Source organism: Cyclopterus lumpus, chromosome 17, assembly GCF_009769545.1.
Source record: "Cyclopterus lumpus isolate fCycLum1 chromosome 17, fCycLum1.pri, whole genome shotgun sequence".
In the NCBI taxonomy this organism is placed as follows: Eukaryota; Metazoa; Chordata; class Actinopteri; order Perciformes; family Cyclopteridae; genus Cyclopterus; species Cyclopterus lumpus.
This window is the reverse complement of record NC_046982.1, coordinates 10885162-10903606: the sequence shown is the minus strand read 5'-3', so window position 1 is coordinate 10903606 and position 18445 is coordinate 10885162. Positions and strand designations below refer to the sequence as shown.

At 39.3% G+C, this 18445-nt stretch overlaps 1 protein-coding gene across 1 annotated transcript in view; it reads right to left on the bottom strand.

Annotated features, from left to right (window-relative positions):
* Positions 1 to 3352: 3352 nt before the first annotated feature.
* The window catches only part of clstn2 (calsyntenin 2), a 91579-nt gene continuing 76486 nt past the window's right edge, over positions 3353 to 18445 (bottom strand). Inside the window, exons 11-19 of the mRNA XM_034555391.1 lie at positions 14244 to 14406; positions 9512 to 9678; positions 9067 to 9215; positions 6276 to 6481; positions 5899 to 6066; positions 5494 to 5639; positions 5120 to 5240; positions 3740 to 3909; positions 3353 to 3568 (exon numbers count right to left, since the gene is read on the bottom strand). Coding sequence (XP_034411282.1) covers positions 3353 to 3568; positions 3740 to 3909; positions 5120 to 5240; positions 5494 to 5639; positions 5899 to 6066; positions 6276 to 6481; positions 9067 to 9215; positions 9512 to 9678; positions 14244 to 14406 — 1506 coding nt within the window. The remainder of the gene's footprint in view (positions 3569 to 3739; positions 3910 to 5119; positions 5241 to 5493; positions 5640 to 5898; positions 6067 to 6275; positions 6482 to 9066; positions 9216 to 9511; positions 9679 to 14243; positions 14407 to 18445) is intronic.

Below are 18445 nucleotides of genomic sequence, written 5' to 3'. Positions count from 1 at the left end.
TGCATTTAAAATGCACTTAATTTAAAATTAGAAGTATTATGCTGTATATTCTCAGGATGATAACAACAAATCAAATAGTATTCAAAGATAAAGATATGGCATTCACTTTCTTTCTTAAACTAAACTTACAACCAGATTTAGTGGGAAAAGTAGATGCATGCATGTATGATACATTTTATTTTATCAAAGTGTATTAAATTTGGTCTCAATGAACTAATTCCTCCTTCCACCAGCAGGGATCAGTGATCGTCCACAGAAGTAACGGCACTCTTGTACAGACACACAACTCTCAGTTTCTACCACACAGAGAAATTCCTGTTTGTATTATGTGAGCCAAGAATTGCAATAAACGCATATCTTGCAAAGTTTGCAACCAAAATCATCCCATTGAGAAAAAGGAAAGGAGCAAAGACAAAGATCAGCAAAGGAACTGTCGGTGAGTGGGCTGTCTCTACTTGTGGTCATACAGGGGCCGGGTCAGTCACCGCAGACTTTCAATCTTACCTGTGAATGTTAAGAATGTAATTGTCAAAGGCTTGGAAATCTCTGAATCTGCAATAAGATCCATATTGGGCTGGTGATTAATGGACCTCTTCATGGAAAGCAGTGGGAGAGTGGCTACTGCTGTTACTGTTAAGATTTCAGTGAGAATTTCTCTAATGACAAAGAGGAAATGCCAATAGAAGAAAGAGTTTATGGAAATAGGGAAAGGGTCAATACAGCTTAATACAAAATTAAGTTGCCCTTCGCGTAACCCCGGGTAATATCAGGCCTTTTTTTTGGCCCAGAAATGTGTGATCGTGTAAGTTCAGGCAGCTTTCTAACATCTACAATGACAGCTTATCAATGATGTAATTCTGTTTGCCAACACACCACGCATTGCACACACACACACACACACACGCGCACTACACACACACATTAGATGTTTAGTCCACAAACAAGTAGGAGAGCTGTGAAGAGTCTAAAACAAGTCTTTATTGGTCAATATACAGAAAGCAGTGGGATGACCACTAAAGAGAGAGAAATCCCAACCATTTTGTTTACAAAAAGAAAAAGAAACAGATATATAAAATAACTGTCTTGAACATTTTTACAGGGTTTGTTTTTATATGTAAAAGAATCTTTTTCACTTGGATCTTTCAGAAGCACAATATGACAAAGTGGGCGGAGGGAAACAAGACAATTGTTTCACAATGATGACATCACAATCACAGGGTGCTTGAAGGCCAACAGAGGGGGACAGGTGAACAGGAGACGGATCAGTTAAAGAGCTCAGAGGACCAACAGTCACTGACACTGTGAGAAATCACTGAGAAATCACTGAGAAATCCACTTCTGACCAGCGGGTCAGAAGTGATTTCTCTGAGTAAAATGGTCAAAGGAGTTAATCCTAAATCATTTGAATGTAGGCAAATTTATGGAATCACACTTTGTCTGAGCAATATCACTTCATTTGTAATAACGATGGGACAAGACGGGACTGATATTATTGAAGTTTCCACTTCTGCTTGTTGTTCTGGTGAAGTTGTGCAGGAATGACGACTTGATAACACCAGTAAACAAACACCGTCTGACAGTAAAGGGGCTCAATTTAACACATTACTGTTTATTTGTCCATCTGTCTGAGAATATAACCTTGATGATGGAATCAGGGTTATTTAACTTGGACATGTGACAAACTTTTATCCTGGTTTCACTAAGACACTTTACAGAGGAGTCGATAGTATTTTATTCTAAGTCTAATTCAGTTTTCGTGAAAATAAACACCCGAAAATCGTAGCCACCTTATTCCCAGGCTAAATCGGGACTCAGAGCAAGTTTTTTTGTATTGTCACACACATATACCCAGAATCCATAGCAAATTAGTCATATTTAAGATATTCAATATTATTTAATTTATGCAATGGATCAATTGGACATCTATCTAAGTTAGCTTGATCTAAAGCACGCAGTTAAAGTCGGTATTAAGTTGTGTAAAATGTTTGTAAAACCAGCTCTTGTGCATTTGCCAAGCAGGAGAAGAGATGCGACTCAGTTGCTAAGCTGTCTCTGTTGCAATTTTGACCTTTTTTTCCCAAATCTGTCTCTTGTAAGTCCCCCAACATTACGCATAAGTGCAGTTCTAAATCGCTGGAGTACCCATGTTTCTGTGTACTGGTCCTTTATACTGGGCCCATAATTGCATAGAGGGCTCCTTTTACTCTGGAATTTAAAAACACAGAAAGACAGCACATCAGTAGCATACAGTGACATCTCTGTATTATTTCTTTCTTCTGAAAAAAGAAAGAGAACTGATTTAACCCTAAAAAGTAGAAGCTACAATAGGCCACAGTATTGATAGATTTGGTACACAGGCAGATGCAAAAAAACAAAAAAGTATTTGAACTCCAATCAATTCTATCCATCAGCTCATCAGCTGAAGGAGCAGTGATAATTGTAGCTTTAAAATACTTTTGAGAAACTAAAGGTGTAAGATATTCAAAGTTAATAATGCTGCTTTGTATATAAATAATGATGAATATGGAATGTTAATGTTAAGCATATCCAGGATGTGGTTTCTCTTTAGTGTCCAGGCCACAGAACTTAGCACTGATCACACAGAGGGAGAGATTTGAGTTACATATTGCAACAGAGGATATATACACAGAGTGACAATACGGCTATGTTACACCTACTCTATAGGCCAATGGAATTATATTTTAAAAGTGTATGGATACATAACACAGACATATGTTTATGGATACATGTGGCTGATACATCTGCTAATAACTCACCATATTGCTGACAATCTGTTTAAAACATAAACGATACAAAGGTAATCTGTTGACACTTGCACATATTAAATGTTTGGATAAAAGCCCACATTATTGAATTGATGTAAGAATTGGAGATGTGTGTCACTATACTCAGGAGTTTATATTTCATCACATACGTGCGCATATATAATGAGAAGACTGTCCTTGTTTGATATTTGTCCTATATTTAGCTTTATTGACTGAGATTTGAATAATAATATACATATGCACAGGCAATGTTTTCCAGCAGTGTGGGACTGCAGTTGATTCTGTAGTTCTGACTTTGTCCAGCAGAGGGAGATGTGTCATTAAAAACGGCAACGTGGGAGGATTCAAAGTGTTTTTTCAAGGAACAGATTGTAAATAATTTGATCAGAGATTCTGCTTTGTTTGTTGTGTGTGTTTGTGTTTGTGTGTGTGTGTGTGTGTGTGTGTGTTTGTGTATTTCGGCCCTACTTGTAGCGAGCATGAAGGAATGAGAGAAAGAGAGAGAGAGAGAGAGTATATGTAAAGAATGTGTTTGTGTGTGCATATATATGTTTATGTATGTGTGATCAGTACGTTATGGAAGAATTGCCCCCCTCTAGTTTTTCCTTCTGCTTCCTCTCTTTCATCCCTTCTTTCTCTTCTTCTCCATCTTCTTCATCTGCATCACTGTTGTCTGACTCGGCACTTGTCATTCCTCCCACCTGTTCCTCATCCTCTTCTTCTTCCTCCTCACGCTCTTCTTCTTTTACCTCCTCGTCATGTGCCTGCGCTCCTCCTACGTTCTAGAGAACAAAGCGTGATTAAGGAAAGGTCTCCACAGCTCCACAATTCAGTTTACAGTGAAATAAAATGTAATAGAGCTATTTGAAGATACATAAATCATCTTCTGGTCTTCAAATGAGCAGTCTGAAGGAGTAAAACACCGTAAAGTACATTAAAAAAAGTAGTCAAACCTCCATGGGGTTGACAGTGATGTTGAGTGCAGAGTTGTCCCAGTCTTCCTCATCTTCTCTGGACCCCTCCTGATGTGTGGCGTGGATCCTGTACACGCCAATGACCACAATCAACACCAGCGCGGCGATACATACCACAATAACTACTGTGGCTGCTGGCGGTGCTGCTCCTGAAGGAGAAAAGATATATATATATATATATAATGTACATATTGACGGCTGTAGATTATTGTCTGGGGTTACAGCAACTTAGTTGGACAAGGCTTTACAACAGAGCACTCTCCAGTTTAATCATCTTATTTTAGTCTGCTTATTTATAGTTAGAAGGCCAACCAATCTAAACGTCAGTTATAATCATGAAGTCCATTTACTGAGCAGCAAGGACAGCACTGTAGGTCTAAACTGAACTTATAGGATGTAAATATAAAAGATGTTTACTTGTACGAACTGTTAATGTTCACCTTGGTTTTCATTTCCAAATAATTGACAGACTAACAGACACAACTTCTCTTAGGCAGCAAGGGACTGAAAAGTTATTGGCATCTGTCTGGGGAAAATATTTTTTTATGAAAGCTGGTGAAGAAGCACACGATCAACCGGTTAAAACCAGTTGAAACATCTGGAGGCACTTTCTTTGATGTCCATGCCTATAATGCATTATACACATATCTATGTGTTGTATTCCGCTCATAGCGCAATATAATTACAGTTATTAGTGGGGTGAGGCAATATGGAGAAAATCAAATATGAAATAGTTTGACCAAATACTTTGATATTTATATTGGGACGATATGATAATGTGGATATAATGACTAAGTGGGTAAAGGCACATAATATAACTAGAACAGTCTGGTATGTTCAGAAAAGTACATCACTTTACTGCAATGCAGCCAATAAAACCATGTATGTCATATTATAATATCCAAGATCTAGCATGATATCTAGTTTCATATCACAGTGTTGATATAATATCAAAATGCGGTCACACCCTAGTTATTCATAATGCTGTATATCAATAATCATAACATATTATAAGCTATTTTATAATGATTTATGAGTTGAAGTATCATACAACTACATAAACTTCATAAAACTGCATAATTGATTACTCACTGACATTTTTAAAGTTGTCATTATCACCTATTTATAATCCATTATAATCATTGCAATAATCCATTATAATGTTATTCTTCTACGCTTCATTGTTGGCTTTAGGTGAAGTAATAAAAAGGTTTAGGCAGATATACATCATTATTGTCACTATCATATCAATATAAAACAAATTACACTTCTAGTGACTTATAACCAGCCTGAATGCATAAATCCTTACAGCACCAAATCTCCACCACAGAATACATTTGAATGACTTTCGTGGCTTACCTGCCATGTGCGAGTTGAGAGTGTGTATCATGAGCGGGCGATGGACAGGCCTCATGTACTGAGGCTGGGCAGCCATATGATTGACATGTTCCACCGGAGCCGAGTGGTGAAGAACACTAACCTACAGTACAAAGGCGAGACGAAGACGATTATCCTCAGGAAAAAGAAAGTGGACTATAATTTGTGCAACAAAAATAAGAAAATAAAAAGATGATGGAAGACAAGAACTAACTGAGCGAAGAAAAGATCAAAAGCAAGATAAAAGAAAATTGAGAAAAGAAGCACAGCAGTGATACATGGTAGACAATGGGGACTCGATAAACATAAAGGACATGAAGAGAAGAAATATGGCAATTAAAATACATCAAACTGACCTCCAAATTGAACTCATTGCTGGTGTAACGTCCGTTGAGCTCAGAGCAGGTGAGTCTGAACTTTCTCTCACTCAGGGGGGCTGGTCGCCAGTTCCTGTAGCGTACCTGTCTCAGTGCCTGCTCATAGTGGGCCATGGAGTCCACACCTTGTGACACGCAGGAAAAGATGTGTTACACTGCGGTCTAAAATATGTCATACAGCACTGTGTGTCAGTTGTAATATGTTATTACAGGAGATTTCAGGGACCTTTACAGCTGTCTTACTCTATAGAGCGTGGATGTTCATCTTATTGCTGTATGAAGGGCAAAGGTTTTAAGGTGGAAAGGTGGTGCATTTCATGATGTCTTCCCAGCATAGATCATTAGACCTACACATCATCACTCTTGCCAGAGTGGTAGCCCTACCATATATTGATATTCCAGAGGTGGAGTTGGTGGCGTCCAGGTGTTTTCCTAACAAGGCACTGTGATGAATCTCCAAACACTCTCTCTCAGGATTCAGTTCTTCCCCAATGACCAGCACATCACAGTAGTCCAGGTTATGCATCACCTCCATCACACCTTGTCTGTGGGCTGTATGCATGGACACAAAATAACAGGAAAATTGGTGTGCAAATAAAGTAGATATTACAAATATCCAGTGCACATAAATGCAAAAATATTGCAAATAAAGTATTGCCTCCTACCTTAACAGCTATTTAAAAAACTAATTTCCTGTGACATTAACTGAAATATTGCTACAAGGCTGGTATGAAATGAGAGCAGGAATCCTCTCCACTCACATCCGCCAAAGCTGTCTCCCTTCATTACTGTGCTGGTGATGTGAAGCTCTTTGAAGGGTGCCACGCCCAGCGGGCCCCGCAGGTCATTGACAGGCCTGACGAGTCGATTAGATCCTGCAATGGTGATTCTCGGTTCACTGGGTGGCAGGACCATAACCACTGACTTGATGTCAGGGATGGAGAGACACGTGTCCTCACCGAAACACCTGACACACACACACACAGAGAGAGAAGAATGATGATACAATGCACAAAATACACTTGTATTCTGGGAGGAGAAATAGTGCTGTACTCATGGATTTTAGGATGAACAAACAAAATGGACAGAGAGAAAGTGTGTTAAAATCCAAGAAAACACATTTTTATAAGACTAAAAAGGCAATATATTAAATGAATAATAAGCTCTGTTTGTGTTTAACACTACAAAACTAGCCTCATCAGGATTGTGTGGGTTTGGGTTTGATCAGATTTGATTGTCGTAGCCTAACTATCATACGATTTTGATTCAAATGTTGCTAAATCCTGATTTATTCACAGCAATTCGTGGCATTACCCTTTGAATCCTGCTCACTTCAAACCAGTAAGAAGAGCAGGGACTAAAACACAAATACACATATATCGTGTGCACAATAATGAAAGGGGTTAAACCTAACTTTGTTCATGTAGAACATACTTACGAAGAACCTGATTGAGAAAATAATTTTTCAGGGTCTTCAAATTGCATGAGGTTGTTGACCTCTGCCCATAGAGGAATACATCTCCAAAAGGAAAAATAACCCATTTGAAAAAACTAAAAGCACAAAATAACAAGACAGGTGTTAATTAAGGTATTGGGTTCAGCCTTGTTTGTGCTAAATCCTCTGACCCTGTGAATACTGAAGTGGCCGTATCACTGACCTACTTCGGCTGCTGTTCAGGGTTGTAATAAAGAGACAAGAAACACAGCTTTCAAAAAACACAGGACCTTCAGGAAGAATTCAAATAATTATCAACAATGTGTAATGGGACTACATATTATTGTTTTGCCTCAGTCACAGGCGGCAGATTCAACATATCTGCTGAGTGTAAAGGCGGATCTGTCGGTCTTTATCTCGAGGGAAGCTGTGAAGTGTTGTTCAGCCTGTATTGTTGCCCCGAGCTCGCCTCACTTTATCGACCAGCACACATCTAAGCTGATTTGAACTGCCTGCGTTTGCTGCTCACCAAATGAACAGGCGCCGGATGGATGTGGAGACGACAACAGACACTTGAACTAGTGCTCCAATACACACATGCAGCATACAACTAAACACACAGAGGTGGCACACAGGGGCATACAAGTTGTGTTAGGACAAACAAATACTTGTGAGGAGAAGCAAACACACACACACACACGTTCAATGTCATTCCTTTTCGTTCTCTTGTTAAAGGTACACTATATTGTTGTTTTATGATATACAGTTAACTGTAAATGTAGTACACATATATGGTTAAATCATGTATTTTTTGATTATGCAACTGGTAAAATGAATCCAGCTATGCCAGCAGCAGTCAGCCAAGTCAAGCAAGTCAGCCAATTACCTGTCTAGATTTTTATATTTCTTGCGTGTAAGAGATGTTGGCCTCATGACTACATGAAAGAGGTTCTTGTTGATTTCAAAACAATGTAACCCGGAAGTTCTCAAAATAATGTCCTTCGGACAAATGATGGACAAACAGACCGACTAATTAATCACTATCCTTGGGAGAGGACAGTCAATTAAAATCAAATTAAATCCAGACTTGGAATCACAGAAAGACACAAGGAGGAAAGACAGACAGCAAACTAGAGCGTCCTACGATGGGATCACACAAACCACCACACATTGCCGTGGCTCGTAATAAAACAAAGAAAGAATTAAAAAAGAAAAAAAAGGAAACAAAAGCAAGGACAAGTAGGCGCTCACAAGATGGTGTTCCCATTCACCCAAAGGCTTAATGTCCTCAATGGCCAGCTGGTTTGTTTAGTGGTTTAATAGTTTTACACTAATGATCCATCCTTTGCCATCTCACTGGGAGATCTGTGGCTCAAAGACACACCACATCTCACAGAGCCTTCATTTAATGCTTTAACCACCACTCCCCTGGCTGTTTGTAGCTTGTAGGACTTAAGTTGACCAACCAGCATCCCTTCACACGAGTGTTCTAGGGATAGTTATAGACCTCACACTTTATTCAACAACCGGATAGCTCCCTCAAACAGAATACATGTGTAAGGATCTTCATTAGTTTTCACAACACACGTTTTGTGTCATAAAGAGTTAAACACTAAACACACACACATGCAAACAAACAAAAGGGAGCAGCAGAAAATGATATTTATGAGGTTGAATGGGTTTTCTTCTGTTTCCAGTTGCTAAATCGTGGCATTGTGGCATTAATATAATACAATACAATATAGGTTTTGGAAGTTTTTTTGTGGTTTTCTTTGTACCATTTCGCTGTACGTTTCATCAATTTGAATGGAACTGCTAGTAGCTTTCATAATTAGGCAGTCTGAACATGGAAGTTTATATATATCTATGAGGAAACAGGAGTGCCATGGCAACTGGTCCCTTCTTGGGCTTTTCACTTGAGTGGCAGGTCCACTTTCAGAGTAAATGTCTCTGAATCTGATTTCAACATCACAGAAAGGAAGAATGGCGGTTCAGCAGAGCAGCTCAACTCAACTGGTAAGCTGCTACAGCGAATGTGAAAATGTGAAACTAAGTGAATGTAGAGTAAAAGTCAAAGCGTGAGTGAACATGCATTCTCCAAGTATATGTGCACTTACTGTACGCTGGTGGTGATGTGTAGCCGCCGGAGGCCTGGCGTAGGGAACTGGCGAGAGTTAATGTAGGAGACTTTTGACATGGCTGTGTTGATGCTGTCTAGATCTTCTCCTTCCACCACCAGCACAGACTGGGCGGGGTTAAAATGGAACTGGAGACACAAACAAATACTATTTGTCCTCAAGAATATTCCAGTTTAAACAATTGTGTTAATATTGTAGCTCAGTGAAATTATTTGTGGCTTGGCTTGATGAGGAAAAAGATTCACATCATAGTTATAGAGTGACATCCTGCACTGCTATCCTGAACAGGACACAGTGTCTTACATCCTCTATAGTACCTCTAAGGTGGGAGCAGTTAGTACCAATCAAAGGCTGGAATAAGTGTGTGTGAGTGCATGTGTAAGTGAACTTGTGAACCTCTTATTATGTCAATGAGTTCACACACCTTAATGTCCTTAGCGAGGCTTTCAAGGGAGTTGATATCAAGACCTTCTTTGCAGGCCTGCAAACAGGAAATAACCTTCTGGGTTTCAATGTGGCCTGGTCGGATTGTCAGACCTGACAGGCTGCCATGGAAATACTGGGTGAACCTCGGGGTCCCTACCTCACCACCTGAAGGGAGAGCGAGAAAGGAAAGAACCACGAGTAGGAAAAATGGAAAAGTGTGATATGAGAGGTTTAAGGAGAGAAGTGGAAAGGGGCAGATGAGATGTGGGGGGAAAAGGTCAGTTGGATAGATACAGATTGGGTATGTCAACATGTTAGCCAATTCCTAGTCTCACATTTTCCTTGTCTGTTTTTTTCACCGGCCATGTATTTCCTGTCCTTTCAGATCTACCACCTTCCTGCAGTAATCCCAGTGTTCCTGCCATTCCCCATCACCCAACCTCCTCCTGCACCCATCTGTTCCCCCTTCTCCATTATCCCAGTAGCATATATACTGGCCCATGTCCATTAATTACCCGCCAAATCGTATGCTCTGCTCCTGCCTTCGGCATCCCAGCCGTTTTCTCTGACTGTTCTGGACTCCTGCTATCTAGCCTGATCCCCTATCGGATCAATTTGCCTCATCCTTCCTGCCTGCCTGGTTTTGACTGTGACCTATTTTCAATCTTGAGTAAACTTCAACTTTTTATTTTACCGGCCTTAGATTCAAGCTTTTGGTTTCAAGCCTGTTTTTAATGAGCCTTTGCAGGGTAAAAGAGACAACATGTATTATGTATGTTTCCAAAGAAAAAGCACTCACAGTTTTCCCAAAATACCATCTCACATACCACCCATTTAGACATGTTCTTGAGGCAGATTTAAGATGCATTTTCAAATAAGAAGGTGGTATACTGTATATTGTCCTATTGAAATATTAGATTTAGAAAATAGTCTCTGCACAGGATTATTAGTTTTGGTATATAATAATAATCAAATCAAGCAAAAACATGAAATAGAATTTGACCAAAAAAAAGGCACATACATAAACATTAAAGGAGAATTAAAATAATGTTAAAAGCGGGAATTTTATGTTTTCATAAAATGGCAATGGCAAAATGGCAGCCCACAAACCAATTTGGGATTTATGCTGAGTACATCAACTTCTTATTTATAGTCTATGACTCAGTAAACTACAGCAAAACCCCATGCAATACAACATTTTAAATGTCAATGTCAGAATCAGTATATTTTTTGGCCTTTGTCAAATCATCATTTATAATCCTGACCTAACCATATTACAACCAGATGCAACAAAATCCCCTACTGTTAGACCGAATATATCAATATATAGTATGCTAAATAGTTGACATTCTGAGGTTACTCTTACTGGAACACAGCCTGGATGTTCTCCTCCTCTCCTGTACTTAACTGTTCTGTACAGCAAGGCTCAGGGGAGCGGTAGACAGTAACAGCAGATGTGAACAACAGCTACAGCCAGCATGGGGCTGGAGGCATCTCCTCTCTCAGCTCTGTCAATGTGAACCATAAAGGGTGTGTATAGAGCTGAGAGAGGAGATGCCTGTCATGAAGACACCGAACACCTTCAGCAGGCTCGGTAACAGGAGACTTATACAAACAGTGAGGTAATACAGCAGTTATCACCTATAGAAGTAATGGTTGATCAAAACTAGATACTTAGTTTTCATAACTAAGTAAAACTGTCTACACGAGTTAAATATTATGTCATTTTGTAACTTGTGTTTGATACAGATTATTGTTTTTTTGTTATCCTCCTTCTCCTTTTAAGCAGAGCACCACTTTTTCATGTTTATTTCCTGGAGATGCAGAGGGTGGACACTGGTGATGCTGATGGACGATGGTGCCATTGTATGTCAGTCCATGTTCTCCAAGAACTGTTCGGGCCCAACAGCATAATTAACCATGTAATCAACATTATACCAGACAAGAATGGGAAGTTAGACAAACATCTTTGTTCCCAAATTCAGTATCCAATCGGCCCAATTGACTGTCTGTATTGGTTCTGTGTAATATGAGGGGTGAGTTTAGCCTCAAGTCCAAAAGCAGACAGGTGAAACAGAATGGTTAGAAGTCATTCTGGTATTTGTAATCCCCGTTTCACTACTTGACACTGTTCTTTGATGTAAGACTGTGGGTCAGTGGCTAGCAGGTCCGTCTTTCAATCAGAAATCGATTTCCCGCTCACGGCCCTAGTCGATGTGTCCTTGAGCAAGACACTTAACCCTGAATTGCTCCCCGTAGCTGTGTCTACGGTGTATGAAAACCACCAGACACCGGAACAGCTTCTTCCCTCTATCACCACCTTTCTGCACTACATCCCCATTTCACTGTTGTTGTTTATATTGTACATACATGTTGATATTGTTGTCTTTAATGTATTTTTTATATTTATCCTGTTATTTGTAATTGTAATTTAAATATGTTGTACGATGAGAGCGTACGTGTAACCGGAGTCAAATTCCATGTACGTGCACACGTACATGGCTAATAAAGCTGATTCTGATTCTGATGATTGTAAGTCGCTTTGGATAAAAGCGTCAGCTAAATGAAGGTAATGTAATGTAAAGAGTCACAACTTAAAGCATTCTTAGTACTTTACTTGATGTAAATATTTAACATCTAGATCACAACCCGAGCCAATGTGTTGTTGAGCTTTGTTGACAACTTCAAGAGCATTTCTATTTCTATTTTTTTAAATAACATACTACTAATAATAGCTAACAATTTGAATCGTATATTCTGTGTCCATCTCAGAGGAAGTTGTACAATCACAAACGGCAAAAACTAAGAAAATCCCCCTTGGGCTTTATTAGTGTTATTCTTTATACTTGTCCATACATTATTTGAACAGACATGGTTCACACTGGGTTTTTGCAAGGTTAAGTAGGAGCAGAGAATCAGAATCAGAACCTTTTATTGCCAAGTATGTTTTCACATACGAGGAATTTGTCATGGCGGGTGGTGCAATAGACAATAACATTAACAACAATTAACAACAATCAACACAGTGCGAGAAAGAACACGAGTGGGACATTTCCATGACCTCTCTTTCTCTCCACATATACAAATATTGATAATTATTCTGCTCTTTAGTCTCCTTCTGCATCTCACTGACAAATGCACCGTTGAAAGGTTTTCATCATGATTCAATGACTAAGTGCAAACTGGACTGAAACTTTGGATTGCCTGTATCTAGATGTAAAGATGTTTTTATAGATTCATAAAAAAGAGAAATTAATGGAAGGACAGAGGAAGAGGGCATGTCACATGTGGCATGGCAGGTCTGGCAAAGACATTGATATATACGAGAATAAACACCTATAATATTTATTATCAACATAAAACTACTAACTCTACGCGTTGTTAGTTAAGTACAGTATATGTATACCGTACTGTGAGGGTTGCTTTGAAATTTGACACCCACTTTCCTGCTGCACATTAAATGAGATGGCAAACACACATTTCCCATCCAAACAGCTTGTTTCTACGGAAAACTGCTTAAGAAAACAACAACCAAACCGTTTCTTGTCTGGAAACACTTCTGTTTAGCTCAGGGCAGTGAAAATACGGTCCGAATGCCTTTCATATCCCATGTCTCATCATTATGTTGTTGATTGTTGGGAAAAGGGGATGGATAAATGAGAGACTCTGAAAGGCAATCTTGCTCGCTAATGGCCTGCAAAGTTATCAGTTGCGGCTTAGTGAAGCTTAAAGCGGCTTCATTGGGATGTAATAGCTGGCAAAGTTGTCCTCCATTCACTCCAGCTAATCCTTCCTTCAGGGCTTTCTCTCACAATCAGAGATTCGTGAAAAGAGGCAGAAAGAGAGAGGCCTGTATGAAGCAACAAAGAAAGTGATGACGACAAAAAGAAAATTGCAATCAGGCACAGGATGAAAAGAAATTTAAATGGCAACTAAAATGTCATCAGGATTGAAGCTTTGGAGGATGCTGGTGAGCATTATGAGTGTGATTTAGGCAAGCTGCAGAACGGATCACTGCAGTCTTATTCTGCTCTCCTGTAAACCACTTTTGTATAAATATTCCAGTCATAAACAAGGCAGCAGGGTAGCTGTTATTCATTTCAATGTGATCACTGCTCGCTCTCTTTCCCTGCCACTGGAACTGACATGCAGAATTTCCTGTCTGATACCCACTCTGCTCGTGACTCTCCATTTCAAAGACGAAATACTTGCAGCCCCGGGGCATGAATCTTAATCTCTTTAATTATCTTAACAGAAAGTCTCTTGCTTTCTCTCTCTCACTCTTTTGTTCCTCTCTGTTTGTGCTTAAAATCCTTTGGCTGCTGTGCCACTTTGTTAATGCTATTTCTCTGTTTGCCATACTGTAAGTTTCCATCTTTTCCAGGTTGTTCCCTTTGCATATTAGGAAGAAAATACATTATATTTCATTACACCTATGCATTAATCGCCTGATCTGTTCGTAGTTCTGTTTCTGTAGAGCACTCAAAAGGACGCTGTATCTAAAGAAACTGTCAGATTATATAGTTTAGCTGTAAAAGATCCAAACAACACAGTTTAATAGCAGTTATGTCCCGAGTCTCAGCACTCTCAAGCTACTGTGAATTTGAGAAAGAAAGACGCACACACACACACACACACACACACACACACACACACGCACACACACACACACACACACACACACACACACAAACAAACATACACATACAAACAAACACACACACACTGACCTTGCCAGCAGGCTCCGACAGTCAACTGGGTAACAATCTTTGCGGTGTGGATCGGCCAGTCATCTGTAACCAGGTAGGGTTCATAGGTCACCCCATCCACAAATAGTGTGACTGCAGGAAATTCTGTGTTGATCACATAATAGTGCCATTCCTTGTCACAGATCTGTAAAGGAGAGATATGTTATGAGGTTATTAAGCCGCAGTACTTCTTGCTGTGTCCACTTCATGCATTAAAATAAGTAAATATTCCTGGTTTGCACTTACACAAAAATAGGAATCCTTTAAATTACTCTGTCAACTACATCTCTTTTCTTGGGGTCTTATTTAGGTTAGGAGCATTTTTCTGTGGAGGATTATGTTTATAAGGATAATGAGACGATGATGTTTACTTCAAGCATGCAGCCGAAACCCGAAGGCGCATCCTTGAACGCTCCCCGGCTTTCTATCTTAAATGAAAGAGCCTCAAATTCCTCTCCTCTTCTACTGAATCATATCCTCCCTGTTGTCAGATTGCTAATGAGGTTCCTGACTAATGAGCTGTTTATTAAAGGCACGCAATGAGTGACAAACATTGCTGTGGAGGACCCGAGTGCCGGGCAACTATTAGTTATCACAAACATTTTTCAAAAATGTTAAGAACTTGTAAGGACACATTCAGTTCTAGCATGAATGACTGAAACAATTAAATAATAGTTAACATGATTAAAATAATGTGTTTTGCCTGTCTATATGTGTTTCTCTGTGTTCACTTCATGTTGGATGGAAGGTAAAGATGTGAATGATTTCCACTCGTCTATGACGTAAGAGCTTTGTCATGACCAGAGATCTGGAGTTGTCCGGTTAATATGTGCATTGATAATGTAGCACTTTATACATACATTTTTAGCACATCTGTTCGCCCTTTCAGGCATGTCCTTATTATTGAGTGGCTAGTCAAATAATGTCTTCAGTTGTAATTATGACTTAGATGGTGACAAGAATACGATTGACACGTCAGTAAATGGCTATAGTAAATAAAGTGGTAATAATGGTGAGCTCAATATTAAATGAATGCAGCATTTGCTGGTCACAATTCCAAGGTGTTGCTTGGCTCCAATGCTGCACAGATTTAGAGCTGGATAGAAATATGTGCTTCTTTCACATTCTTGACCGGCTCAAAGGATGAATGCCACAAACAAGTTCTGCATGGGGTCCTGAAAGCCACAACACATGAGTGCCAGAGTGCTATCTGATGCAGATATTCTCAATTTAAACCACTTAAACTGCCAGTGTATTTCCTTTTTAAAGTTATTTTTACAGTTGTAAAGTCTTTGGCAACTTGGTGAAGTCTTAAAGGATACCTCGCATTGTTGTTCCTCCTGTTATGGTCATTGCATCTGTTTTTCTGTAATCGGTGTGCTGTGAAGGATTCGGTTGAATTAACTGCAAACAATCAATCTATTTCCACTGGAGAGGAGAATATCTGCTAATTTGAGATGCACAGACAGAAACAGCAGAAAAGGAAATTAAAAAATGTTTCACTCTGAGGCAATAGATAGGTAATTGTTAGAGACATAAATAGAGTATCAGTATCTCCACACACACACACACACACACACACACACACACACACACACACACACACACTGAACTAATGAGGTTAACAGTAGCAGTGTCTCACACTTTTGTTTGACACAGTATTACATCTCTACACAGATACATATGTTTAGTTACTTTTATATGGATTGCTTCCTTATATGGCAACTATAAGCTAGTATATCTGAACCTGACAGTTCAAGGCCCAGGTTCATCTGTCTGTAACTGCAATGCTTTGGTGCTCAGCAAAATTGGTCGAGTATGGAATATTTGTGAAAAGCACAATCGTTTGCAACAGTGTTGGGTAAACTTCATGAGGAATATAGTTTCAATATTATATAGTAAATACATGTATTCAAAGTGTAATATCTATAAATAAACAGGAAACGTCACACGCCCATACACACCTACAAGCACACTCTGTGCTTCCCTCTTCATGCCATCGCAAAGAAGTTAAAGCAGGGGAGAAATGACACCCAGTAAGTGAGCAAAATACAGCAAGACAATTAGACAAATTAAAACAAGATAAAAAATTATTTAACAAACTCAGTAGATACACCTATTTATGTATACCTATAAAGTCAGTATATTATTTAAATGTTGTGAATTAAAGTAAACAAAATAGTAATTAAGAAAAGTTCTGAATCCAATCAAGCAATCAATTTGTTTATGTTGCTGACTGTCCAAACTTGAGAAATCGTACATGCCCAATACAAATGCTCACAAACACACACACACACACACACACACACACACACACACACACACATCATTAGTAGATACCATCAGCAGTACTCTCGGCTGCTTCACATTGCTTGAAGGCGCATTAGTGGGAGCATAAAAGTAGTTCTCCTCTGCAACAGTGTAACAAGAGTCAAGACAATGAATGCTGAAACACTGTAATGAGCTGGTCCCCGAGCGGGCCTGATGAGGATGAATGCAAGCACCAGAGAAGTCCTACAATACAAAGAGAGAGAGAGAGAGAGAGAGCCCATGTCCCAGCTAAGATCGAAAGGGTTCAAAGAATCTACGTTTCTATGAGTTGCAGCTGGGATGTTGTTTTGAATTCAGATACACAACTTGCAGGGAATTAGTTCCAGTTCATGTGTCCTGGTATTCTTCATGCTGGCTCACTGGCCTGCCTTACTGGGACACTTAATGGATCTGAATTATCATTAGTAAAATTAGTTTCACCCAATGACAAGACCTTCTTTGCTTTGTATTAGGACAAAGGACAGGAGAGATGTTTTACTCATCCTATAACTCCAAATGATGGTACACAATGTCTTCCTTTTATCTTAATTATACTGGAGAGTGCTCTGTACTTTAGATATAAGACGACATAATACATATCCAGATACTTCTAATTTCTCTTTTACTGAAACCATCTCCAGCCCTCAGCTTGCAGATGCTGCCGACTAAACCCAACCTAACGCAGCCAGATTTCCTTTGTCGAGTATATAACCATGCAATATCAATGTTTTATTGCTGAGAATAAAACACCAGAGAAAAGCTCATCTATCTTGATGGAAATCTGCCCTTGTGTATTTACGAGAGGCTATTACATCTGCACAGAAGAAAGAAGATCGTAACAGCCAATTGGACTTTGAAAACTTTGAATACAGTCTGGAGGCTGAATTTAGGTTGTCACCCAAAGGATCTCTGGCAAACAATTAGGAGCTACCCGCTTTGCGTTAGAGCAACTACACGGAGAGCTGATTCCCAAATGTTCTTTTGTGCGGAGCATAGGTTATATGATTCAGGTAATAAACTAGATTGGCTTATTGTGCATATTGCTGGTGAGAAACGCAAACACAATACCTTATTCTCAGATAGCAAATGTGGGCATTTTGAATCTGCCGACCTAAACAGAATAATGAGGACATTCTGCAGGCTGCTGAGAAGTCCTTTAATGGGGTCAAGTTAATTTTGATACATTGGAAAGGTTTGGGATGGGAGGAGCCTTCTTTATGGAAGGATACAAACCATATATATGATATTCAGATCTGTTGTATGTAACAGCGACTGCCGAGAGGCATGCCCGTTTAGATCACAACACTGTTTTCTGATGTGAACGGTATAATGATGTCAGGATTGGTTCTTTTAACATGGTTGTTGTTGTCCTCTTCAAACATATTGATTGCTTACTTTCTGTTAATTTTGTAATTTAGTTTGAGTTTTTTCATTTTAGCTTTGTGTACCTTTCCTCCTCTTTTCATCATCCTGTTCCATATCCCTTTGTCTGGACTATCTTCTTCTGTTTTTCCTTCCCATGCTACCCCCTCATCCTTCTTTCTTAACTTGCACCTCTATTCTTCTTCCCTTTTCATCTTCATTGCTCCTATTCATATTCCTTGCCTCTCCTCTCCTCTCCTCTGCTCTCCTCTCCTCTCCTCTCTTCTGCCAATGTTTTAGCATGCATTATTGATGCAAGTCTATTATCTGTCAGTGTGGTGGTATAACGACACAGATAGTGAAAGAAAGAGAAAAAAAATGAAAAAAAAACAGTACAGGAAAGGAAGAAAAGAAAAGAGCCTCTCTTACGTCTGCACTTTTGCCATATAAGCACCGTGTGACGATGTTCTGTTCCCATTTCTCTTCAGCATCAAGCAGTCAAAAACTGAAAA